Raw genomic sequence first — 26,198 nt, 5'->3', positions numbered from 1 at the left:
TTGCTATAATTTTCTTCATTTTCTGTGCAAACATATCTGGGTCTCTGGTAATGTAACTTTCTCAAAATAAACTCTTTGGCATTAAATTTAAACAGTTTAAGTGGCACAACAGGAAATAATCTCTCTTGCAACACAGGACATTTGGCCCTCCTATTCTAGAAAGACTATTCCTGGGTAGATGATACAGATACAGCATGGTTGAGCAGTCCAATGCTAATTCTGTGTCTTGATATTTTTTTGATTAAATCTGATATTAGACAGACTTTTGGCAACATTGATTAAATTATCAATTAAAAAAATATTCTAAGAAAGCGAACTCTTCATTCTTAGAAATTGCAGTGTCAGTGTGAGCACAACACATGTGGAGAGAGCTGTAACAAGTGCTGTCCTGGCTACCACCAGAAACCGTGGAGACCAGGAACCATTTCTGCTGGGAACAAATGCGAGAGTAAGTATGCACAGAGGTTTAGATTGTTTCATCAAGGCTTATTATTTTCTTGTTTGAAGTTGCTTTTCATACTTATTCATGCTAATTCCCAAGAAAAATCTGAAACTATTAACTGCCTTTATGGGATCATTTAAAGGTAGAGAACCTACTTCTAATTGTAACTGTTAAGATTGTTTTAAATATTCTATCCGATGTGACTCCCTGTCTAGTGGTCATATAGTAAAGGTTTCAGAATCTCTTTCTTTTAAAGGGACTTGGGAATTTATTATGCTCCTGTAAAAATGAGCAGATTTGCATCAATCATTTTGTTAGGCGCTTGAAAAGCAAATTTCTTACCGTTGGTCATAAATTTTGTCAGATAAACAGCTTTGTTCTGATAACAAATGTTTTGAAAGAAACTGCTTATTGGCTAATTGCATTCCAGGTTGTCTGATGGATTGACTTAAGTTGTACCACTATGGCTGAATGTGTTGCTAGTTAGTGCGTCTTCTCTTTTCACATAGCTAACACACAGTATGAGCTGCAGACAGTTAAGACCCTATTAGATAAAGTTTACAGTTCCATATGGAAAAGTGGTCTCTTTAGAGGAAGTATTTATTCAAGTCTTAATGTCAACTTTTTTGTAAAGTAAGTGTTTATGACTGGACTGAAGTATCTGCTAACCTAAATGGAGTTTATACTTGTTTACTGGCAGTGTTAACTTCTCAGACTTTTGTCTGTAATGAAAATAAGAGAAAAATTAGGCACATTTTCTTCTGTAATGCAGAGGATAGAAGAAGAAAGAACAATAGTTATAACTATATAATTACTAGTAGTTATTATATAAATATAAATAGTATGTGTAAATAGTTATATGGTAGTAGATTTAGCATAAATTATTCTATGATTCTATATAACTATATATATAACTATATAAAAGTGATCACTATTAGCACACATCACTATAGACGTGATTCCTGACAGGATTGTCTTAATGGGATCTACAGAATATTTTTAAAAACAGTGCTATTAAAGTGGTGACAGTGGTTTTGAAATGTGCTTACTTGCTAAGAAAGACAGTGTATCAAGACAGCTGAAGCTTATACCATGGTTAAACAGAAAAAAAAACCCCACCTTTTTGAGATGGATTAATATGCTTTTCTACTTATACTTTCCCCTTTGCAAAATGTCAGTTATAGGAACTGTTATATAAGGTAAATAAACCCCCCCAAATTTCTTTTCCATTCTTTCTCAGAATGCAACTGCCATAACAAAGCAGAAGATTGTTATTATAGTCAGAGTATTGCAGATCAGAAAAGGAGCATGGATGTTCATGGCCAGTACATAGGAGGTGGTGTATGTTTAAACTGTACTCAACATACTACTGGAATCAACTGTGAAATGTGTGCTGATGGATATTTTAGACCAAACAAAGTAAGATTTGGAAAAGTAACATTCTAATGTTTTGGTGAATTACAGCATGACATGATGATGTGTATTTTATCTGATTGTAAATAATATATATATTTTTATCAGTTGCAGAACAGCAAAGAATTATAGAGGTTGGTTGGGGTTTTTTTATATCTGATATACCACCAAAACTTTCAGAGCAAAACAAAATGCTTGAAAAAATGTGTGGGAGGGCAGGTCAAGTTGTTGGAGAAGAGAAGAATAAGTGAAGATAAAACTTGAAGTCCTAGTGTGGAAATGTAGATGTTTTGATAGTAAGCCCATTTCTACTGTGGATAAAGCTCTAAAAAGTGCTAGTATTGGAGTTTCAGTGTCTTAAGAAGTGACAAAATTGTGTACCATCCTATATTAGCCACTTTCAAACAGTGTTAAAAAGGACCATTACATGGTACTAAGATCAGACTCTTCATCCCATGAGATGTAACAAATACTCTTCTTGACATGATTATTGTAGAGTATGTGCTTCCTGAGCCTGTATACTTTCCATTTTATTGACAAGTGTCATTCTTTGGAAAAATGACCTAAACTCAACAAAAGACCTTTGTTAAGGTGACTAACAGAGTTAAACATACGAACTTCTTGCAATTTTAGAGGTCTCTGTATAAGAAGACATGCTGAACTATATTTTTGCTCCACAAGGCCTTGCTTTTGCAGGTTCATGCATATCTTAAAAACCCATGCTTTAGAAATCCAGTATACATTGGTGCAGAGAGCAAGGCTGACTCTGTAGGTATATGGTTAGACAGCAGGTACAGATCATAGAATCATAGATCATAGAATCATAGAATCGTTAGGGTTGGAAAGGACCTTAAGATCATCTAGTTCCAACCCCCCTGCCATGGGCAGGGACACCTTACGCTAAATCATATCACCCAAGGGCTCGTCCAACCTGGTCTTGAACACTGTCAGGGATGGAGCATTCACAACCTCCCTGGGCAACCTGTTCCAGTGACTCACCACCCTAACAGGAATATCCTTCTTATATCCAATCTATACTTACCCTGTTTAAGTTTTAACCCGTTACCCCTTGTCCTGTCACTACAGTCTCTAATGAAGAGTCCCTCTCCAGTATCCCTATAGGCCCCCTTCAGATACTGGAAGGCTGCTATGAGGTCTCCACGCAGCCTTCTCTTCTCCAAGCTGAACAGCCCCAACTTCCTCAGCCTGTCTTCATACGGGAGGTGCTCCAGTCCCCTGATCATCTTCATGGCCCTTCTCTGGACTTGTTCCAACAGTTCCATGTCCTTTTTATGTTGAGGACACCAGAACTGCACACAATACTCCAGGTGAGGTCTCACAAGAGCAGAGTAGAGGGGCAGGATCACCTCCTTCGACCTGCTGGTCACGCTCCTTTTGATGCAGCCCAGGATACAGTTGGCTTTCTGGGCTGCAAGCGCGCACTGCCAGCTCATGTTCATTTTCTCATCAACCAACACCCCCAAGTCCTTCTCTGCAGGGCTGCTCTGAATCTCTTCTCTGCCCAACCTGTAGCTGTGCCTGGGATTGCTCCGACCCAGGTGTAGGACCTTGCACTTGGCATGGTTAAACTTCATAAGGCTGGCATCAGCCCACCTCACAAGCGTGTCAAGGTCCCTCTGGATGGCATTCCTTCCCTCCAGCGTGTCAACCGAACCACACAGCTTGGTGTCATTGGCAAACTTGCTGAGGGCACACTCAATCCCACTGTCCATGTCAGCGATGAAGATGTTGAACGAGACCGGTCCCAACACCGATCCCTGAGGGACACCACTCGTTACTGGTCTCCAGATGGACATTGAGCCATTGACCACAACTCTTTGCGTGCGGCCATCCAGCCAGTTCTTTATCCACCGAGTGGTCCATCCATCAAATTGATGTCTCTCCAATTTAGAGACAAGGATGTTGTGTGGGACAGTGTCGAACGCTTTACACAAGTCCAGGTAGATGACATCAACTGCTCTACCCCTGTCCATCGTTCTGTAGCCCCATCATAGAAGGCCACCAAATTGGTCAGGCAGGATTTCCCCTTAGTGAAGCCATGCTGGCTGTCACCAAGCACCTTGTTGTTTTTCATGTGCCTTAGCACGCCACCCAGGAGAATCTGCTCCAAGATTTTGCCAGGCACAGAGGTGAGACTGACTGGTCTATAGTTCCCCGGGTCATCCATTTTCCCCTTCTTGAAAATGGGGGTTATATTTCCCTTTTTCCAGTCGTTGGGAACTTCACCTGACTGCCATGATTTCTCAAATATGATGGCCAGTGGTTTCACAACTTCATTCGCCATCTCCTTCAGGACCCGCAGATGGATCTCATCAGGTCCCATGGACTTGTGCACGTTCAGGTTTTTAAGATGGTCTCAAACCAGTTCCTCTCCTACAGTGGGCCTAGGGTCTTCGTTCTCACAGTCCCTGCATCTTCCTTCCAAGACTTGGGTGGTGTGGTCAGAGCCTTTGCCAGTGAAGACCGAGGCAGAGAAGTCATTCAGAACCTCAGCCTTCTCCAAATCCTTTGTAGCCAGTACTCCCAAGAGCTTCCTGAGGGGGCCTGCATTCTCCCTAGTCTTTTAATTGCTATGTACCTGTAGAATCCCTTCCTGTTATCTTTAATACCTCTAGCTAAGTTTAATTCTAACTTGGGCCTTATCTTTCCTAACCTGGTCCCTAGCTTCTTGGACAACATCCCTGTACTCTTCCCATGCCACCTGTCCTTGCTTCCACTTATTATAAGCCTCTGTTTTCCCCTTGAATTTTCCTCAGGAGCTCCTTATCCATCCAAGGAGGTCTTCTGGCCCTCCTGCTGCACTTCCTTCTATTTGGGATGCAAGACTCCTGAGCTTGCAGCAGGTGATCCTTGAATATCAACCAAGAGTCTTGGGCCCCTCTGCCCTCTAGGGCTGTATCCCATGGAACCTTCCTAAGCAGGTTCCTGAAGAGGCCAAAGTCTGCTCTTTTGAAGTCCAGGGCAGTGAGCTTGCTGCACACTCTTCTCACTGTCCTGAGGATCTCAAATTTGAGCATCTCATGATCGCTGCATCCAAGGCTGCCCTGGAGCGTCACATTTCCAACGAGCCCTTCCCTGTTGGTGAGCACGAGGTCAAGCATGGCACCTCTCCTTGTCGGCTCCTCTATTACTTGCAGAAGGAAGTTGTCTTCCACACAATCGAGGAACCTCCTGGATTGCTTGTGCCGGGCCGTACCGTCCTTCCAGCAGATGTCAGGGTGGTTGAAGTCACCCATGAGAGCAAGGGCCTGTGAGCGTGAGGCTTTTCCTGTCTGCCTATAGAGTGCTTCATCCACAGGTTCTCCTTGATCAGCGATCTGTAACAGATCCCCACAGTAATGTCTCCCATAACTATATTCCCTTTAACCGTGACCCACAAACTCTCTGTGGACTGCTCATCTAAAGAAGTAAACTGGAGCTGGGGATTCTCTGATGCACTTGCTGTAAGAAGCATTGAAGGAAAGTCTTCAATCAACTGCTAGACAATAAATGTGTATCTAGAGGTCATTACTGATTTGCTTTGCATCTGAAGCACCTCAAAGGAAATTTTTCCCTGAAAGAAAATTCAGAAAACTTCCCTTGTCATATGAGTTGTATTGCCTTGTATTTCAAAGCCTATAGATCATGAATCAGAATGAATGTTCATGAGTAGATGATCTGTCCTCCTATTGAACACAGAGCCAAGGATTTCTTTCATTTCCTTCCTCTTTGAACCAGAGTATCTTTGCAAAAAGCATCCATTCTTGTCTTAAACATTTCCACAATCTTTGGCAAACCATCACAGAGGTAAATTGCTGTTACATTAAAAAAAAAAGCATGCCGAATGTGTCAGGCTTCATCTTCCAACCAGCAGCAGTTACTATACCTTTGTACTATTGAAGACCAAATTTTGTTCCCGCATTTAAGTTTTCTCTAGGCTGCAATCCCTTGATTTTCTGTTTACTAAAATTAAACTAGTCCCTTGATCTGCTGCTGCATATTAGTTTTTCTAGTCTTTGTTCATACTAGTTCGAGTGATCTAGTACCAGACAAGAAATGGATGTAACTTTACTTTTCCCAGTGAATATTATGAGAATGTGACAGAGAATGTTCATTTTGTAGGTTTCTCCTTATGAGGATCACCCCTGCTATCCCTGCAACTGCGACCCATTTGGCTCTCTGAGTTCTGACTGCATTAAAGATGAGCACCATTCTGACTCACAGCGTGGTAAGGAAGCAGGAAACATCTTTTCTCTAAACTTTAAATCTGACTATGTTCCTGGATCTTGAAGTTTGAGGAAACACTACTTACTTGTGAAGGGCTGCCAGTTAGGTACCAATTCAAAACAATAGCAAATATTTAGGAAGGAGAGGCGAGGCGTAACATCATCCCTTTAGGATTTACGGTATGTCAGGTCCTTGAATGTGTTCTTGTGTGGGGATGGCAGCCTCTGACTGTGTAAAACAATGTGAAGGTCTGAGATCTAACACTGTTCATGAATGCTGTTATAGTTGTCAAAATCAATTTTGCTGCAGTTTCTATGCATCTGGTATTCTAAACATGAAAAGTAGATGGTGAGACTGAGGTTATGCCAAGTCTGTAATGTAACATGGAGTGTAACAAAACAGAAATGTTATGTTACTTGCACCCTCTGAGACATCTTGAATGCAATCTGCTGCCTGCTCTTATTTATTTGTTTCACCATTTTTGCTTTTCAAGGTGCTTGGCCAGGTCAGTGTCAATGCAGAGAAGGTTACACAGGAGAAAAATGTGATCATTGTGCATTCGGGTATCGGGGCTATCCAAACTGCCAGCGTTGTAACTGCAGCCTGATCGGTAGCATTAATGAAGATCCATGCACAGAACCTTGTCTTTGCAAAGTGAGTATTAAACTGTCATTTTTGTTTCAAATAGAATCTGTGGATTGACTTTTTTTTTAATGATGAAAATTACTTAATTAACTGGGAAGATCACTGTTCATAAGAAGCAACCTTGTGTAACTGTACACCTGGCAACCTAAAACTTAATTACTAACTACTGTATGGACTGAAAAATGTGATAACTTATGTTGAATAGTTTTGTATATTGCTGATAAACCATTTTCTGTAATAACAGGACAAATGGACGTTAAAATCAAGTAATAACTGCACATGTGAGTGTGCACAGAATGATTGCATGCCTAGCTGGGTTTGATTTAGGGATGAGCTGGTATTTCTCTGCAAAGTCACAGATTTCTTGTAAAGAAAGAACATGTTCATAACATCTGTTTTATGTGAAGGAACAGCATGCATTTGGGAAGAACTATTGGAACAATTACATTAGATGTATGTATGAAATATGATTTAATTATTCGAGTATCTGAAAGGGGCCTGTAAGGATGCTGGGAATGGACTCTTCATTAGGGACTGTAGTGACAGGACAAGGGGTAATGGGTTAAAACTTAAACAGGGGAAGTTTAAATTGGATATAAGGAGGAAGTTCTTTATTGTGAGGGTGGTGAGGCACTGGAATGGGTTGCCCAAGAAAGTTGTGAATGCTCCATCCCTGGCGATGTTCAAAGTTGATTGCACAGAGCCTTGGATGGCATGGTTTAGCGGGAGGTGTCCCTGCCCATGGCAGGGGGTTGGAGCTAGATGATGTTAAGGTCCTTTCCAACCCTAACTATTCTATGATTCTATGATTACAAAATATAAACCATAAAAAAGGCTAAAAAAAACAATCCAAAACAAAACCAGAGGGCAGTTTTGCAGCCTTCTTTAGTTTTTGGTAAATATCCAAACCCCTTGAAATATCCTGCAGCTGTAGATTCTGCTGAACTTTATTAAAAAGCTGTGTGTCAATATTTAAAGAAGTCACACTTAATTTTCTGAAGCAAATGTTAGCCAGTAGTTTATGTATTTGTTGCCAAGTATGACAGTGAAGAGGAGCCAAATACTCGTGGTTTGTTTGACAATTTTTCTGAAACTTCTTACTCCTTTTGCATAATTTATCTGATCCAAAATGCTGAACATATAAATAACCAGAGTCTGGAACAAAGAAATAGCTCCATCGGCCAATTAAAATAGGAAGAAGGAAATGCAACAATTTGCCTAATTTTGACTCAGAGTAACACTACAACAGCTAATGCAGCTAACTGGTGAAGCTTTTGTAGAAACTAGATGAGAAATTGACCCCTTTAAGTGCTGTCATGGGCATGAGCCTGGTGTCCAGGATGTTTAGGTCAGATCACAGAGTGTGTCACTAGCTAGCAGCCCACCTACAGAGGTAAAAGGAAAGAAGAAGAAAACTTGTGTATTCAAATATTAAATGAAGGAGACAAGGATTCTAAGCCTATGCAGCCTTTGTGAACATAGTAGTACAAGCTATTCCTTTTTATACTCTAGTTTCATAGTATTTGATCTTTAGTAAAACGTAGCTCTTGAGATCTAGTCATTGATTAAGGTTTTTATTTTTTGTTAAGAAATACAAAATAATTTCTGTCTAATAATGCTAGAGACTAATTGAAATGTGTAATCCAAGTGCATCTTGAAGACTGAGAAATAAAAGTTTGAGAAGAGCATGCAAATACTATTTCTGTGAAAATACAAGATTTAAAAATTTCATTATGTCAGGAGGCCCTTTTCATGAGATTTTTTCCCCAAGTTTGGATATTAACAAATAGAAAGCAGTCACCGTAAGCCTTTGAATTGGAGCTCGGACCATAAATGTCTTCACATGGTTTGCAAAAACAGTTTGTACTCTGTTGACAAAAGCACATAGCCTACCTCTTTAGAGAAGTCTTATGTAAACCTGACATGCCAAACAATGGTCCAGAAGAAGAGACTGTTGGTAGTGTTGCCACCAAAGGTCTCAGATTTCTTTCTGGTGAAATTTGCTCGATAAGAAGTAGTCTGGCAAACTGGCAGAAGCTTTTCAAACCCTTCTATGTGCTGAAATTTCACCACAATAGAGCCCTTCCCAGGGCATGTTTAGATTTTGATGAACTGTCAGATTCTGATTAATTTTTCAAATCGGTTTTAGTTTTAATCTGTGAGTCTTATTCAATAATCCTGCTGTGCTGAAATCTCCTTTCTTTTACAACCTTCTGAATGCTGTTATGCCTGAATCCCATCTAATTCACTGTATTTGTCACAATAATATTACTGATGCGAAACAAATATGCCGTTTACAGGAAAACGTAGAAGGTGAAAACTGTGATCTCTGTAAACCAGGATTCTACAATTTGCAAGAAAGAAATCCTCAGGGCTGCACAGAGTGTTTCTGCTTTGGGGTTTCTGATGTCTGTGACAGCCTAACATGGCCCATCAGTCAGGTATTTATATGTTATGCCCATGACCTAATATTCTTTCCTCAGGCAGCTGCAAAATGTGCTGTATTTCTCTTTGACATGTGCCCAAGTTAACTCCAAATTCTGGCATGTGTCTCCTTACGGAGGAATGGATTTTCAGTGTCATTTGGCAGCTGAGGTAATCAGCATCTCTCAAGGAATTACATAAGTATAATAATAATTTTATTAAGAGGATGAAAATCACACTCATTCAGTATTTGTTCCTGTGTAATAGAGAGGTAGAGACAATCCTCTTCCGAAGTGGCATATTTGCGTGTACTGGATGTCAGGTTGGGCTAATGAAAGCATTAGAGATCTATCAGTTTGGTTGAGTTTAGTGACTGCTTTCTCAGTGACACCAAGCCTGACTCCATTAACGTCACTATTCTTTCTTGCAGATATCAGACATGACTGGATGGCTTGTTACTGATTTGTATCACACAAGGAGCGTGCAACCTCAGCGAAGCCAATTTGATGGACCCCATCAAATAAGTATTAACAATACTGAGGCTGTGAAAGTACTGAAACACACTTATTATTGGTCAGCACCTGAGACGTATCTAGGAAATAAAGTAAGTTCTCAGAGTCAAACTCCTTCATAGTTTCTCTCTTTTAATCATAACATATTGATCTAACTATATAGCTTTTGTAATTAAAAATTACACATAAACCACAATATTACCAGACTTCTCAATCTATCTTTGCTCTTCAAATCATAGTGTTCCTAGCCAGGCATTCCCAGTACCCTCTTCTTGCTCTTTGAGCTTTTTATCTCCCCCCTTTTTTCTCTGCCTATTCTTGATACAATATAATCTTTCTTTTTTCTCTTGACTGTTCCTAACTTACCTGCTCGCATTCTCCATACTGTTGGTTCTTATCCAAAGCTTACACTCTTCACAACTTGTCCAATGTAGTAGACAAGGCCATTAAATTCTTCTTACCTGCCTCTTGGCTATCTTTCATTTCACATTTATTAGTTTCTGACAAGCTAGTCTTTAATTTTTGCCCTGGTTACTACTTAAAGCTCTGGGTCTGGCATTTTTTGCAGCAGAATCACAGAATAGTAGAGTTTGGAAGGGAATTCTGGAGGTCATCTTGCCCAACCTCTCTGTTCAAGCGCTGTCACTGAGAGCAAGTTGCTCAGCACTATGTCCAGAGAGCTGCTCCTGAATGTCTGCAAGAGTGTAGTCTCCACAACCTCCCAGGACAACATGTGCTGGTGTTCGATCGCAATCACAATAAAAAAGTGTTAACTGGATGTTCAGAGGGAATCTCCTGTGTTCCCATTTGTGTCTGTTTCCTCTTGTCCTGTCACTAGGCACCACTGAAAAGTGCCTGTCTCTATGCTGTTTCATCCTCCTCTCAGGTTTTTGTATACTTTGATGAGATCTCCCTGAGACTTCTCTAGGCTGGGCAGTCCCATAACTCTCAGTCCTCATATGAAAAATGCTTTGGCCTCTTACATTGTCTTAGTGGTCCTTTGCTGGGCTCTTTCCAGGATGTCCACCTCTTTCTTGTACTGGAAACCCAGAACTGGATTCAGAACTCTAGCTGTGGCCTCACCAGTGCTAAGTACAGGGAACCTTGCAACCTCACCTTTAATTCAGTCCAGCATCTTTGCCCATGCAGCCCTGTTTCTTAGTGTGGTGGCACAGTAATTGAAAACAAGTCTCAGAAATGTATCATTAAGTGTTAGTTTTGCACAGGGCAACATTCACTCAAATTCTGATCTCTTTTTCATTTCGTATAGGTCTAACTGTTGGTACTACTCTCTATCTTACTTTGAAGTAGTCACCAGCAGTTGTGGGACTAAGAAGCCTGAAAGGTGGAATATGGAATGTGAATTATTCCAACATGCTGTGCCCTGTGGCTAGGACGGTAGCTTAAACCTCTGCTGTTTGTCGAAAGTACTGTAGGTGTTTCACTGAATGAGGACACTTATCTGAATTATCTCTAGAGCCTTCAGCTACCTTTCCTCACCTGCACAGCAACGAGCCAGCACTTGTCCTTGTGCTGATACATACAGCATGTTAAATTTTCCCTGGAAAGTGGTGTTTGGAAGCCATGTACTCCTATAATAAGGACATCGAACTCTCCCAGGTCACTGCTTTGTGTTGGTTGAAGGTTATGTTCCTAAGACTTCGCTTTTATTTTTTATTTCAGCTCACAGCTTTTGGTGGAAACTTGAAGTATACGGTATCTTATGACATTCCAATGGAGAGTGTGGACAGTGATATAGTCTCTAGTGTGGATGTCATCATTCAGGTGGATTTTTTTTTTTCACCTTGTTACTATTCAGACATTATTAAGAATCTATGCAGGGGTTAAAAAAAAGGCAAATAAAATAATGTTTTTATAGTAGTAGTTTTGTCAGTTTTAATTTTACTACTCATTTTTCTGATTTTCTGATCCATTTGTCTGAAACTGTGGGTATACAATACTAGTTTTAAATGATAAATACCTAGATTTTAACTTACGTGCTAACAAGTAAGGTGTTCATTAACAAATGTACAAGCTCTGTTTAGAAAAGGAACTGCAATAAGCTGGAATGACTTGTATTTATGAAACAGATGAGTGTGCTTACTGATTGCTTACTTTTCTAGATTGATGTTGCAGCAAAAAATAAGGCTCTATATTGAATCCTGACACCTCCAAAAAGCACAATTTTGTAAAATATATACTTAACAGTAGAACAAAGGAGAAAAGACATTCTGTTTTGTAGAGGAGGGCTGTGTTTTATTGTGTATTTTTTTTTTAATCTAATTATTTTTCCAAAAGAGCATCAAGTATTTCTGAAGTCTCTGAGCCAAAATGGAATGGGATTGTAGTCTTCCTGAAGTCATAGAAAAATACAGACCTTTTAGAGTCTTTTTCCAGTGCAAGAAATCTAGTTTGCCTCTTTTCAATGATACCTGGATGTGTATCTGACCCTTGCTTAATAATATTTTTGTACAAATACAGAAAATTTTTCTCTGTCTTTCAATTTCAGGGTAATGGGCAGATTTTGAGTACAAGAGCAGCAGGCTTGTCATTGCAGCCATATGAGGAGTACTCTAATGCAGTGAGATTTGTAGCAGAGAACTTCATAGAGTTCAATACAAAAAAAGCTATAGACCGGGAGAAGTTGATGACTGTGCTGGTAAACATGACCCATCTTCTGATCAGGGCCAACTACAACATTGCCAAAAAAGCTGTGTACAGGTGAGGGAGAGAAAATATTCAAGTTCATCTATGTACTTGTACTGGTTTTGCGCATATGTATAGTCATAGTGGCAGTATTCCTAAAGTTTTACATTAATAATTTCTGGGAAAAAAAAATCTATTGGATTTTCTCAAAACAGATTTTGTCCCAAAAATATATTCATGTGGAATGTGTGGAAAAGGGCATTTGGTCATTTTAAAGAGATCTGATAACAGAAACATTGTTTTCTACTTAAAAGGAATACTGCATAAAAGCCCTGTTACAATGACTGCTTTGTTAGAGGGAAATACCTCTGAAACTCTCGACAGTATGCTTATTTTGGTATGTGGCAAGTTAATCCATCACTGGCTATTGAAAACCTGCCAGTAAAGATGTTGACTGTAGTTTCTTTTAATGTTTGTTTGTAGATGTTACTGGCACTCATGTCTAAGGCAGTGTGTAATAGGAAAATTGGGCTGGAATTGATTAACTGGTCACTCTATAGTCTCAAGCCAGCTCTAGCAGTATCTACATCAGACCCTACAGGTCTCTGTTTTACCTTCTATCTGAGATAAAGGAAAAAAGTCTTATGACTCTCAAGGGAATCGATTCCAGTGCTTTGTCACTATTTACCTTCTTAGCCTTACCTCATTTCCTAATTCCTTCTTCCTCATTTCCTGATTTGGTAGCATTTCATGTCAATAACATTGGACTCGATACCAGATTTGCCTTGTGACCTTTTTTGCCCTTGAGTATCGGTGATATTTATGTCCATTTAGAGGTAGTGTGTCCATCTTTCTCAAATATTTTTAAAGATTTAGTTAAATTATTTTACCTGTGGCTGAGAAGATCATCTCTGCTGCAAAATGTCATTGTTTGTAGTAAAAGGGTTTGCTTTGTGTTCTGTTGTGTGTAGCACCAATTAACTGGTACTGTTTCTCACTACTTACTCATCTGAAATATGTATCTATTTTACACATGGTACAGTAAAGCTGTCTTATTTCAGGACAGCAATAGAAGGCTGCCCTACTGATGTACCTCTAATACCATGACAGAGGGGGCAGATTTTGTTTAAATCTCTGTGGGAGAAGAGACAATGATAGTAAAACCAATTATAACAGCAGGAGGGCACATCTACTCCCCAAATTGCAAATGCAGTTGATAAGACTATGATCACAGTCCTTTCAGAGCAGGAATCTGTGTGACTTCCTTAGCTGTTCCTGCCAGGGAGCAGCCTTCTCAGCAATGTTACTCCCCTGGAAGCAAACTATGCTGTTTAAACTCAATGATGTGATGTTTTCATGATCCTAGGCTGGACTCTGTGACCCTGGATACTGCAAATGAAAATGTTATAGATCTTTCTTCAGCACCAGATGTGGAATTCTGTGAATGTCCTCAAAGTTACACAGGAATATCCTGTGAGGTAACCTCTTACAGTGTTTTATGTATGCAAAATTATCTCCTACCTGAAAGGAGCTAGGTTTCAAAGGCTGCCTTTAATTATACTGCCATAAAAGTATATGTTCTGTGGTGAAGTGCTGTCTACTATACTGTACACAGTGCTGTAGAGATTTCTTTCAGATAAACTAAACGGGATTTTTAACTTATTTTTTGAATTCTATTTGGTGGCATTAAAATATGATGATACACTTTAGAACATCAGTGTTGCAGAGGGAACAGCTCTAAAAGCTCTGTAAAGTTGTTTTATCTTACCTTACTCACTAAAAGCACTTTTCCTGGATCTGAATTGTGTGCAGTTTATTTCTGTTTTATGTCATGAAGTTTATGGAGGCAATAAGGAATCTTAGCAGGGAGGAATACTAGCCTTTGGAAGATCCCACAAGGGTCAAATGTGTCACACCAGGTGGTGTCTTATATATCTGTGAATAGAAGATTAGGGAGGCAGAGCACCATCTGCAGAGAAGCAGAAATTATTTTTACAAATAGTTCTAGTATGAAACCTTGTGCCATAGCGTCATTAATGATCGTGCAGAGGAGGTAGAACATCTGGTTTTTATTGTCCCATGATAAAGAACTTTGCATATTCAACTGCACAAAACTTAGCTCACATGCCTTTAGGGGACAAAGGGCTGAATGAAAGTTTTATGGAGTTAATTGTTATCCCCTTTATTCAGTGCAAGTAAAAAACAACCACCAGAAAAAATCTGCAGTGACATCAGTAGTGTTGAAAGAGCATTCAGTTACCACAATGTGAATGAGTCAGATGGTGGGTGGTCGAAAGCGGGCTCTTCGAAAATGTTTTCATGTGTACTTTTAACATACGTAGTGCTACCGCTTTTTCCTTCTGGTTTCTTTTCAGTCCTGCCTCCCTGGGTACTATCGTGTAGATGGAATACTCTTTGGAGGTATATGTCAACCCTGCAAATGCAATGGGCATGCAACTGAGTGTGATATTCATGGTGTTTGCTTTGTAAGTCATCCTTCAAAGTGTTTTTGTTTTAAGCACCTATTTAGGAGAGCATTTTGGCTGTGGGAGACAAGTTTACAATGCATGTAAATTTCAATCTATGGGTACCAAGTGTTTCATTTATTTATTTTTTTTTTGCTTTTTATTGTTTATTTCAGAATATGTTCAGGGAGATCAATTAAAGTGTTCTCCAGTAAAGAGTTTCTTTCAGTTTATCATCTTAAGTGGGGAGTAATCAGAACTAAAATAAACATGTCACCATATGCTGGCTGATAAAAATCTTAACTTTGCTTGCTGCATGTGACAATAAAACTTTTCCTGCAAGGAACAAAAATAAGCAGTGTTTTGGGGGAATACCAGTTTTATGATATATGTTCATCCTCCATGACTGACATCAGTGGAAATTACACATTAGCTTCTGAAGAGAGAACTTAGCTCTCAAGATCCCTTCTGAAATTTAAAGGACACAGAAATAAAGTAGCTAAATACTATTAAGAAATATATAAGAAGTTTGTTACTCTAAATGTGTGCAATATGCAAAATATATTTAAGCTTGTGTATAAGTAATGTGGCTGATTTCATAGCTTAAAGTATATTCTAAAATGTAGGAAAAAATTCAGATTTATTATTACAACTCGGAAAAAAAAACCCACTTAATTTCAAAGTTCTACTCTGTTCTTCATGTCTTGAAGAATGGCTTCCTTGAACATTATACTGCATGCAGAAGCAGACTCCTGCAGGAATCCCTCAGGGGCTGGAAAAACATCAAGAGTAAGTAAGAGAAGATTTTTTTTCCATGTCTCACAGGCTTGTCAACACAACACGACAGGACCTTTCTGTGATCAGTGCTTGCCTGGCTTCTATGGAAATCCATCTCAAGGAACTTCTGAGGACTGCCATCCCTGTGCATGTCCTCTGAGTTCTGCTGCGAACAAGTAAGCTGCTTATGTGAGATTTTCTTTTGCATCTTCAGCAAAATCAGAAAGTGAGATAAAAAAAAAAAAGGCATGAATTCTGATGGAGAGAGAGAAGACTTTTCCTCTCTCTTCGAGCGTACCTTCTTGAAAAAGTTTTTTCCAGGTAGACAAATGTATAGACTAAACTAAGACAGGCTGAGTGAACTTGTGCAGTTTGTACATGAAGTAATACTTCGAGCGATCTCTGAGCCTGGCAGCAAAATCACTGTTATCTTTCATGTCCTTTCTGAAAACAACAGAAGGACAGAAGTGTTGCATGTGAAAGAGTTCATTACAGAAATTGGACAGATTTGCTAGAAAGGGGGACAGGTTTTTAGGAAATTTTTGAGTCTTGCTTTCCTTTAAAAGAAAAAACCCTCAGTCTTGAGATTTTAAAATGATAAATTTATTTTTACATATTCTGATGTTTATAGCATTCATGTTAATTTAGAAAAATCTGCAATTACATGGTTAAATAGGTAGGTGCATGGACTTGAAATCTTGTGATTCTGTGTATTGATGTTGACTGCCATAACTGTTGTTGATAGTTTCAGTCCTACTTGCCAACTGAGTGAAGGAGTCGGAATTGTCTGTGACAACTGTCTTCCAGGTTATACTGGTTCTCAGTGTGAAAGGTATGCACACTATCTTAGGGTAAAATATCTATATTATTGACATCACTAAATGTTCATCATCCTACTTGCCTTGAGTTGTTCATACCACATGTACAGAATATTCCTAATAAAAATTTCCTTCCATTTTGTCTTTGCTTGTAATACAGAGATATTTTAGATAAAAATTGGGTGTGCAGTGTTTTACATGACTGCATTACAGCTGATAAAGTTTTTGATCTTGGTGCAGGTGTGCTAATGGTTACTATGGAAATCCACTCATGCCTGGACAATCATGTGTTCCTTGTGAATGCAATGGCAATGTAAACCCTCAGGAAGATGGCCACTGTGATACCTTCACAGGGCAATGCCTGAAATGTCTGGGGAACACAGCAGGTCACCACTGTGAAAAGTGTGCTGATGGGTATTATGGGGATGCAGTGATTGAGAAAAACTGTCATGGTAAGCTATTATTATTACTCTCAAAATTTAAAGAAAACAAAAATGGGAGTTACATGTAGAATAGATGAGGAGATATGCAGCTTTGCTGAAAACGTTAACCTTCCAGTTGTGACTTTGCAAGTGCAGGTTGAAAACTGGGGTTAGGTTAGCCTCAGGAAGGAATATTTTGTGCTAGGGACTGGCACTTCATATTTCTCAAACATACTGGTTTGCTTGACACTGCCTTTCCAGTGACCTGTAGACAATTCCTACTACTGAATTTTACATATGGGGCTGGAAGAAACAAACTTCTCATATGTATCTGTTCACACAGGTTTGGTTTTTTTTATGTTTTAGCCCAAGTATATAGTAGAGATATTACTGTAGTATATTAACATCTGTGGGATGTAAACAGGTGAAACACATATTGTATACCAGATTCAGAATTCTGTATATTAATGCATATAGATAGACATTAATAAAGTTTTTTAATTTGGTTTCTTTTTGTGTAAACATAAGCCTGTGCATGCCATGTGAATGGTTCCCTTTCGACTACTTGTCATCATGAAACAGGCTTCTGTCAGTGCAAATCAAATGTGATTGGCGAAAGATGTGATAAGTGCTTGGTAAGCATGTATTTACCTGTTCCTCATCTCTACTTCTTGTGTATCTTGGCCTTCCTGTTTATCTATAGATATTAATTAGAGCAGGTATTCTAGAGAGAATAGCATCAAATGTATTCAGGGGAGAGGGGACCTGTTACTGGATTGGGGACCAAAGGTTTGTCTGCACGGGCTTTTGTAGTTGCAGATTGCTCTGCCTGTGCTCTTTGCAGATGTGAAGCTATGTAGTTGACTCAGCATCCTTCTGAATAGGGCTGTTCAGGCTAGTCTTGCATTCACTGACAATGTTGGCTTACAAAAGCCATGTTGGCTTACAAAAAAACATGTGCTGCCATGTTGGCTTACAAAAAAACAAAACTGAATGCTGCTAAAAGACCCGAAGGGATCCTAGCACTGTGTTTCTGCAGAATGAAGTCTCAGTGGGAATATCTGGAGAATGTGATTGGTGATAATCAGTGCATCATGGCTGAACGCCAAAGAAGGATTCAGTTAAAAGACAGGCCTGTTATAAGAACAAGTAGATATTTACTGGTGATGCAAAACAGCAGTTTCCAGCCTTTGCTAAGTGTAGAACTGCCTCAGAGACCAGAGCAGGAAATTTGTGCCCAGTTACAGCCCTTGTGCGAGCCCAGCTGAATGCCTTTCAATCCACATGTACCATGGGTTACTGACCCTGCTCTATTCTGGTCTTTCATTCACATTCACAGAAATCTCTGCTTGGTCAGTACAGTAAAATATCCTGGAACTTTAAAACATAAATCTCGTTAATGAGATTAGAGGACCATGAGAGCATTTCAATGTTCACATCTTTACTCAAACGCATACTTGCATATGGCTGGGAACAGTGAAGAGATAAGGCCAGGGAATCCTCCCACAGGAGTCACACACTGCTGATGAATATTCATGCAGGTCAGACAGCAGAGAAAGTAAACAAGAGAAAATAAGAATGTATATTGTATTGTTTTAAAAAAATTATGAAATATAGTTCAAATGTATTTACTTCCTGTCCAACAGAATGGTTATTATGGCCTGCTTACTGGGCTTGGCTGCATTCCCTGCAACTGTAGTCAGTTTGGCTCAGTCTCTGAGGACTGCAGTCATGAAGGGCAGTGCCACTGTGTACCAGGAGTGGCTGGAGAAAAGTGTGACCGTTGTGCTCATGGCTTTCATACGTTCCAGGATGGTGGCTGCACACGTAAGTTCTGATCCATGATCCTTTCAGGGTTTGTCTGGAATTTCTTTCATCAATATATTTTATGATTAGCTATGTCAATGGTCAGTTCTGATGACTATATGGAAAAATCTGTAGAATGGTCTCCTAATACTTTGATTAAGCTAGGGAACAAAACATTTCTTTGCTTATTGTGGGGTTCCTTGCAAAAGGTTGTGACTATGAAGTAACAACTTATAAAAGTTGCAGGAGACAAATTACATCCTCAGTAGCTCCTTTGTCTCTTTTTTTGGTACAAAACTTTTTCTTCCTTTAGACTGTATAACACCTTTGTTTCTGCAATCATAAAAGCTAAGAGCTATTACTCTTACATATTTTTACCTTTTTTTTCATTTATTTCTTAAAAATATGTATTATAGTTTTATAAAATGTCATTGACACTATTTTCCCATCATCATGTGTACAATTTTTCATCGTGGTGCAGGGGAAAATGTTAATTCAAATGGAGATTGTGCCATCAAAAACCCTAATTTATCGTGTTAATAAGATGCCCTTTTTGAGAGTATAGCTAAAGGAATGCTTACCTTTTCTCCAACCTGACAGAAACATTTTTCTCATGCCTCAGATAGTACAGGAATATGAAATCTGCAGTGAGATTATGTTAAAGGATTATGTTTTGTAACATATATACTGTGTCTTTGTTAAGAATCAAAGATCCCTTAAATACTTTTAGCTATTTAAGTCTTGAAAATGTTGTGAATGTTATTATAGCAATCAATAAAACCACTTTTCTGAGCTTCTGATTTTTAGCAAGAATTGCATTGCATTCCGTAAATAGACAAGTGCTTCATGCAGCAGTTAGTTATTAAAAAATAGTTATCCATCCCTAGTATTCACTAATTTGTTCTTGAAAAATATCAATTCCTGTGATTAATCCTTCCACCTGCTTGAGAACATTATCATATCTCCTGATGAGTTTTGTATCCTTAATAATAGATTTTTTTTCTTACAAACTTATTCTTCTGCACAATAATTTCATTTAGCTTTATTGATTCACCTGTGGAAATGCCACACTGCTTTGTTATCCACCAAACAGGCTATGTTAAGAAGAAATGATGGGCTCTCAATAAAAAGATGAAATGCCATTGTGGTCATAATTTGTTTCTCAGTGACTAGGGGTGACAAGAGTTTGTAGCAGAATGGATAAACTGTACTGTGTGCTTAAAAAATGTAAGACTATCAGTGTTCTCTGTAGCTAAAGCAGAGATAAACTTAATTACTTGGTCCTACTTCTCTTGCAGCCTGTGACTGTGCTCATACTCAGAACAACTGTAATGCTGATTCTGGCCAATGCATTTGTCCCCCTCACACTCAGGGACCAAAATGTGAACTCTGTGAAGAATATCACTGGGGACTCTCTCCTAAATTTGGCTGCAAGGTATGTTAGGCTGACCAAAAAGCCATGGCTGTTCAAAACAATTTTCCTTATGCTAGTGTCAGAATTGGAGTCTTGTTTTGAGAACCTTCATGTTTACTCTCTCTCAAAGTGTTAGGGCAACATGCTTAACGTTAAAAAAAAACAGACCGTAAAGTGTTTATTGAGGAACCTTCCAAGGAAGCTGTCTTTGAAAATAATGATCAAAGTGTCTATTCTGGATAAGTATGTAGATCATATTAAAACTTTGAAGTGTGTATTCTTATTTTCAAGTGCTTAGTGGTACTAAACCAGATTCATAGCAACAATTGGCAACAGGGAACATAGTTTCTGTGCTAATCAAGGAGTGATATTATGGTCTTAAGAACAATGAAATTTAGCTTATCTGGAAAGTCACTGCATGTTTTTATTCTAAATATTTAAAATTAAAATGGTATAAGGTAACTCCCATTACATTAGCTTAATATTTGTGATTAAGCAGTAAAATGCCAACTCAGTGCAGATCTAAGAAGTAGCAACCATTTATGCAATTAGGTTCATGCGCTAAATTCCTGACAGATAATGGCGTTGGGCCAATCTTTATTTTATAACTTGTGAGATTTTAAAAAGCCTCAGAATTACAAGAATGTAATGGCTAATTTCACTTGAGAAACCACAAATATAATCAACTTGACAAGGTCTGTCATTACATGCAATAAGTACTTGACAAGTACAAGTATCAGGCAAATTGTTTTTTCTCTTTTTAATTTTTTTAACTAAGGATGATAAAACAATCCTATAATATCTCTTCAGGGTATACATTCTTAGTGATTTAAAGAAACTTACTTGGCAGCCATTCTTTAATCCACTGCTTTGTCAGCTACCGGCTACTCTCGTTCTTATCCTGGTGTTCTGCAAATTCAGTATGCTGGTACCTGTGCATTTCCATTGAAGTATTCCTTTCATGGGGTGATTCCCCAGCACTTGTCAATGATCAAGTTGAATTAAGTATTTAACTGCTCATTTCCGCCAAGTTGTTTAGCATTCCTGTTGGTTACAGCATCACAGTAATAAACACAAATTACGCTATGGTATTTTAGTTACTTTCTTGATGCAATAAACAGTACTGTGATCTGCAGGTAACATCCCAACAGAGGCTCTTCTGGGCTGAATAGTCAGCTATGGAAGGTTGAGATCCAGTGCAATGTCTACTGGCAAACCCTGGAAAGGCTCTTGCATGATCTTTACATGGGTGAAATGGGATTGATGCTATCAGAAACCCAGCTAGTTTGGTTTTGCAACACAGACTGCATTAGTGGGATACTTCATCTGGCTCCATTTCTTACTGTTTTCTTGGTATTTACCAGCAAATTTGGGTGTGTTGATGGAGCAGAGCTATAGTCGTGATCTGCTTACTACCTTTTTCAAGTATGCTGCAGCACACTTAATTGTACCACGGAGTCCTTATTTATCTTTATCGCATATAGGTAGAGATTGAAGTACACGTAAATTATTTCTATTATTATGATTCCTAAAATAGGGTTTAACATTCAGAGCTGTAGACCTTTAGCCAAGTTGTCAGCTTGTTTGGTCATAAAGTGTATTAGACTAGGCAGCGTACTACCTAGTGTTTGCTGCTAGAGTAAAATCTGCTTAATGCAAGGAAAACTAACAGTGAACAGCAAACTTGTGAAGAATGCTAAAGGATACATGGTGATGCTAATAGATTTTGTGGGTCTTTGTGTAGAGTGCTTTACAAAGTAAGGTTTTGCTTCTCAAATGATGAGATTATGAGGAAAGAAGACTGGGGGAAAATGCTCATAGTCAGGTGATGATAGATGGAATGTACTTTCTGCCTGCACTGTTAGAAATAACTACAAAGCAAAACTGGACTTGTTAGGTAATGACAGATATGAAATTAAGACTGAAGATTAGATCCAGTCTGCTTCAAAAAAGAATGACAAATTAGATACATCCATTTTGCATATTTGTAATAACAGGTTCATATTACTGATTGCATAATGGATGCTGGGCTCTGCTAGAGAACAGTATTCCTTTAGTAGTGAGCTGCAATGCGTGCTGAGCTTCCCACCTTTGGATACAATGAGATTCGTGGTTCCTTATCAAATAGTAAATGAAGATTGAGCAGGATGTACACAATATTAATGCCTCTTGAAATCTTAAAAGAATGTCAATATTAAGATTTTTCTATCATATTCATAAAATTATTGTACTTATGGATTTATTTCATGCAATAATTATATAACATTATTTTAACTTACTTACTTACTGTACTCAATAAATAGAATTTTAAATAAAATCTTCAGATTTTAAATAAAACCTTCAGGTTCCTTCAACTCCTTTGAATCCCAACCCAGATTTGAATCAGCAATGCTTCTTACTTTTAGCCATCCACTTTTTACTGGAAATGCAGTTCTTTGCTCAAATACAAACCAAACAACCCCATTTCTATGTGAAAGTTCTTCCCTTTTATTATTGCACAGTAATTGTTGACAAACATAAGAGTTTTAAGAGCTGCTCTAATTTTACTGTGCTGTTTCTGTTGTAACAAAATTGTTTTTATGAACAATTATTCTCTTCATCTAAGGCTTGCAACTGCAGCACCACTGGTTCAGCCAATCTCCAGTGTGATGTCTTGATGGGTCAATGCCAGTGCAAAGTTAAATATGGAGGACAAAACTGTTCCAGGTGTGCGTTAGGCTACAGGGACTACCCAGACTGTGTTACCTGTGACTGTGATTTGAGTGGAACCAAAGCAGAGATGTGTGATGACACTGCAGGACTTTGTGGTTGTGAAGAAGAAACGGGCATCTGTACCTGCAAGGTACTGAAGTATTTATACTCCTTTGAAATAGCACTGGGGTTTTCTGGACATTTAGTACATAAAAGTCATAGAGGTTATAGAGCTGAAAGGGCTTCCTTTCTTTGAGATGTTTTTGAGCACAGCTATATCACTCCTAAAGGGTTTTCTGTGCTAGTGCTGAACAGGTCATATGTTTCTACATTGAGCTACAAAAAACTATTCCTTGATAGAGCCTAGAAATATATTGCTGCAGGAGTTTTTCTGTCTTGAATGGAAATGTTTAGCTGCTAATTTTTGATAGAAATTCAAATAGTTTAGTTTCAGTGTTCTGGGTTTGTTTTTTGTTTGTTTGGGTTTTATTTTTTTTTAAACAGCATTAGCAAATAATTGAAAAAATAATGCATTACATAGTAAAACAAAATAGATACAATAATTGACTTCCTGTTTAAGTAATTTACATAGCAACTAGCTTTTCTTCCAAAAAGAACAGTCTTTCATTCAGCTAGCAAAGTAACATGAGTGTGCTGTTATGTCCTTTTTATTTCCTTCAGGAAAATGTATTTGGTCCACAGTGCAGTGAGTGTAAACCTGGAACTTTTGCTTTGTCTGCCAACAATGCACTAGGTTGTACTCCGTGCTTCTGTTTTGGGATGTCCACATTTTGTTCAGAACTAGAAGATCATGTGAGAATTCCTGTAAGTAAAGTGACATAAATATACAGACTGGTGTTATCCTCATGTTAGGTACCATGCTGGTGTGCCTAAGATTGCACAGATTTCATGAATAGGGCTGAATGTAACTGGCTACTTTATGGAGGCAGTGGCATATAGCAGAACAAAAAAAGAAAGTAAATGATGAATGGTCATAGTCTTATTTCTGAAATCTGTGTTTCACTCTTTGCTCTAAACAAAAATAAATATCAAACATGTTTCCTGAGTTTTTGTTGGGGAATTCATTACTCTAAGATGGGCTATTGAGTATCTCAGAGCAGTGTTAACAGCATATTACATGGAGATAGATTAATTATTTTTTTTTGTTAACAAATCTATTGCGCCTTGTGTTGCAGATAACCTTAACTCCCGATCAGTCCATTCTGCATGTAGTAGCTCAAAGCAACCTGACTGGAACAGTCGAAGGAGTATTTTCACAATTTCCTGATGTTTTACTGGATGCTACCATAGTCAGAAAATACTTAAATACAGAAACGTTTTACTGGAGGTTACCAGAGCAGTTTCAGGGAGACCAAGTAAGATGACGATTTCTTTATTGTCTAATAGTCCCTCCTTTATTGTATAACAGTCACTTTTCCTGCCATAGTTCTATTCTTGTAGCTCATAATATTATAAATGTTCAGTGGCTGAACTTATTCATAGCAAGCACAAACAATATGTTTACATTACCCTTTCCTAATGAGATTTTTCTTGACCCTGTAAATTGGTAACACCCATATTTAATTAACATATTATTCTTCAGAGAGTCTATAGGGGAAAGAGTGATGTATTCAAATTTGCTTTAGAAACCTGAGTTTTCAACCTTGATGCTAGATATATATTTTGGAATCTCTATTGCTTAGGAATTAAATGAAAGTTGAGTGCACACTTTGAAAGGGCCTAAAAGAAGAAACTATGAAATATACATTTAACCTTGGTGCAGAAACTGCTGAATTGAAGTCAGTTTTCATGTTTTATTGCCAATTCTTCAAAGAACCATCAGTTTTCAAGTCTTCTGATGATGTTAAAATATTTTCAGCTAGTAGCTCTAACCTTGGAGTAAAAAAATTGTAACATTTTTTTTATCAAAACAGCTCATGACCTATGGAGGGAAGCTGAGATACACTGTTGCTTTTTATGCTTTGGATGGCTTTGGAACCTCAAATTTTGAGCCCCAGATTCTAATGAAAGGAGGTCATACCAGAAGGTTTGTCATCTACGTAGACATCCCTTCTCCAGAAAATGGAGTAAGAACTGAGAAGGAGGTAGAAATGAAGGAGGTAAGCCAAAACATCGGCATGGAAATATTTCTTTCTGTGAGCTTCCGGTAAAAACTGGGTGTGGAAGTTGAGTGCATTGAAGGAGAGAAGAAATGATGTAAGAACAGGTCTTGTTCTAACACAGAGCAAGATTTTTGATTCTAGATAGAATCACTGTGACTGCATTTCTGAAAGAACACATAAGAAGGAACCCTTCCTGTAACATCATTACCTTAAAGTGAGCTTGAGCAGTCATGGGTTTAATGAGTTATTTTTCCCTAGGATTCTTGGAAGTATTTTAACTCTGTGTCTGAAGAGCCTGTCTTACGTTCTGACTTTTTATCTGTGCTAAGCAATGTTGAATACATCCTTATCAAGGCAACTTACGGTCAAGGATTGCAGCAAAGCAGGTAAAGCAATCTCTGATTGCATTTATTCTATTGCATTTACTGCGATTTAACCTAGAAGTAGTCCCAACTGAGCTATACAGTAAAGATTTAATTCATATTAGAAATGTCCAATTTCCTATTTACAACTTTTGTTCTTTGTCTGATTGGAAAACATTTATGACTTTCAATGTCAGCAAAATCCCTCTTCAATTCTTTCTGTGAAACAGCAATTGTCTCTGCTGTTTACTTTGTTAGAAAGCCCATAAAGAAGCACAGAGCCTTACAAGCTGATGCAGTGTTCTGCAGGATGTGTGTTATAGTTAGATATATTTCTTTCCCATCTTTTTTTTTGTAGATATTGATTTATTTTTTTTTTTGAGTACTGATTTTTTTTTTTTTTTTCAATTAGAGCACATGTTCCCCTGAGTTTTAGGGTTTGTACCAATCCAGGTCTCTCCTGTAGCTTTATGCACTCTGGGCAGTGGTAGTAAAATATTTCCACCTCAGAAAGGTAGCATTTTATCTGCCTTTTGAAACAGAACTAGGTTACTAATGAGGAGATGGGATATGGTCATCGTGTCTGTCAATGTGGCAACTACCAAGACAAGCAGAGATGCATCCAATGAAAGCCCAATATCTGAACTGTTTTCACAGCTGTGAAGAAGTGTGATTCCACCTCAAGATTTGGGATTATTTTTGATTCACATGCCCTCAACTATATTTTTGCTAGCTGTCCAAAAATATGTAGGACAAATCAGATGTATTTCTTTCTGTCTAGTGTTTCTGAGGCAGAAATATGTACTCTTGTGTGGTGGGCTTGTTAAGTTATCCAGACCAACGGGAATCAACCTATATTACTTTGAAATACTTCTGATTTGTTCATTATAGGTCCTGAAATTTCATACATAACTCAAGAACCTTCAGATTTTATTCAGATATTTGCATGGGGAAAAGGGGACCATGAGGGATTATGTGTGGCAGCTCTGACCTTGAAACATGAAAATGTTT

General features: G+C 38.3%; 1 protein-coding gene across 1 annotated transcript in view; it reads left to right on the top strand.

Annotated features, from left to right (window-relative positions):
• LAMA1 (laminin subunit alpha 1) overlaps window positions 1-26,198 on the top strand; it is a 101,424-nt gene that overhangs the window by 36,213 nt on the left and 39,013 nt on the right. The window contains exons 7-27 of the mRNA XM_061448767.1: window positions 331-448; window positions 1,683-1,861; window positions 5,978-6,083; window positions 6,576-6,736; window positions 9,028-9,168; window positions 9,582-9,755; window positions 11,347-11,448; window positions 12,173-12,384; window positions 13,676-13,787; window positions 14,685-14,795; window positions 15,600-15,727; window positions 16,297-16,383; window positions 16,610-16,821; window positions 17,320-17,426; window positions 18,438-18,618; window positions 19,896-20,032; window positions 22,617-22,853; window positions 23,384-23,527; window positions 23,899-24,078; window positions 24,637-24,822; window positions 25,084-25,211. Of these exons, the coding sequence (XP_061304751.1) occupies window positions 331-448; window positions 1,683-1,861; window positions 5,978-6,083; window positions 6,576-6,736; window positions 9,028-9,168; window positions 9,582-9,755; window positions 11,347-11,448; window positions 12,173-12,384; window positions 13,676-13,787; window positions 14,685-14,795; window positions 15,600-15,727; window positions 16,297-16,383; window positions 16,610-16,821; window positions 17,320-17,426; window positions 18,438-18,618; window positions 19,896-20,032; window positions 22,617-22,853; window positions 23,384-23,527; window positions 23,899-24,078; window positions 24,637-24,822; window positions 25,084-25,211 (3,143 nt within the window). The remainder of the gene's footprint in view (window positions 1-330; window positions 449-1,682; window positions 1,862-5,977; window positions 6,084-6,575; window positions 6,737-9,027; window positions 9,169-9,581; window positions 9,756-11,346; window positions 11,449-12,172; window positions 12,385-13,675; window positions 13,788-14,684; window positions 14,796-15,599; window positions 15,728-16,296; window positions 16,384-16,609; window positions 16,822-17,319; window positions 17,427-18,437; window positions 18,619-19,895; window positions 20,033-22,616; window positions 22,854-23,383; window positions 23,528-23,898; window positions 24,079-24,636; window positions 24,823-25,083; window positions 25,212-26,198) is intronic.

The sequence above is a fragment of the Pezoporus flaviventris genome, unplaced genomic scaffold, assembly GCF_033815535.1.
Source record: "Pezoporus flaviventris isolate CSIRO_AGI_PZ_B2104156 unplaced genomic scaffold, CSIRO_AGI_Pfla_v1 ptg000007l, whole genome shotgun sequence".
Taxonomy (NCBI): Eukaryota; Metazoa; Chordata; class Aves; order Psittaciformes; family Psittacidae; genus Pezoporus; species Pezoporus flaviventris.
This window is presented reverse-complemented; position numbering and strand designations above follow the sequence as displayed.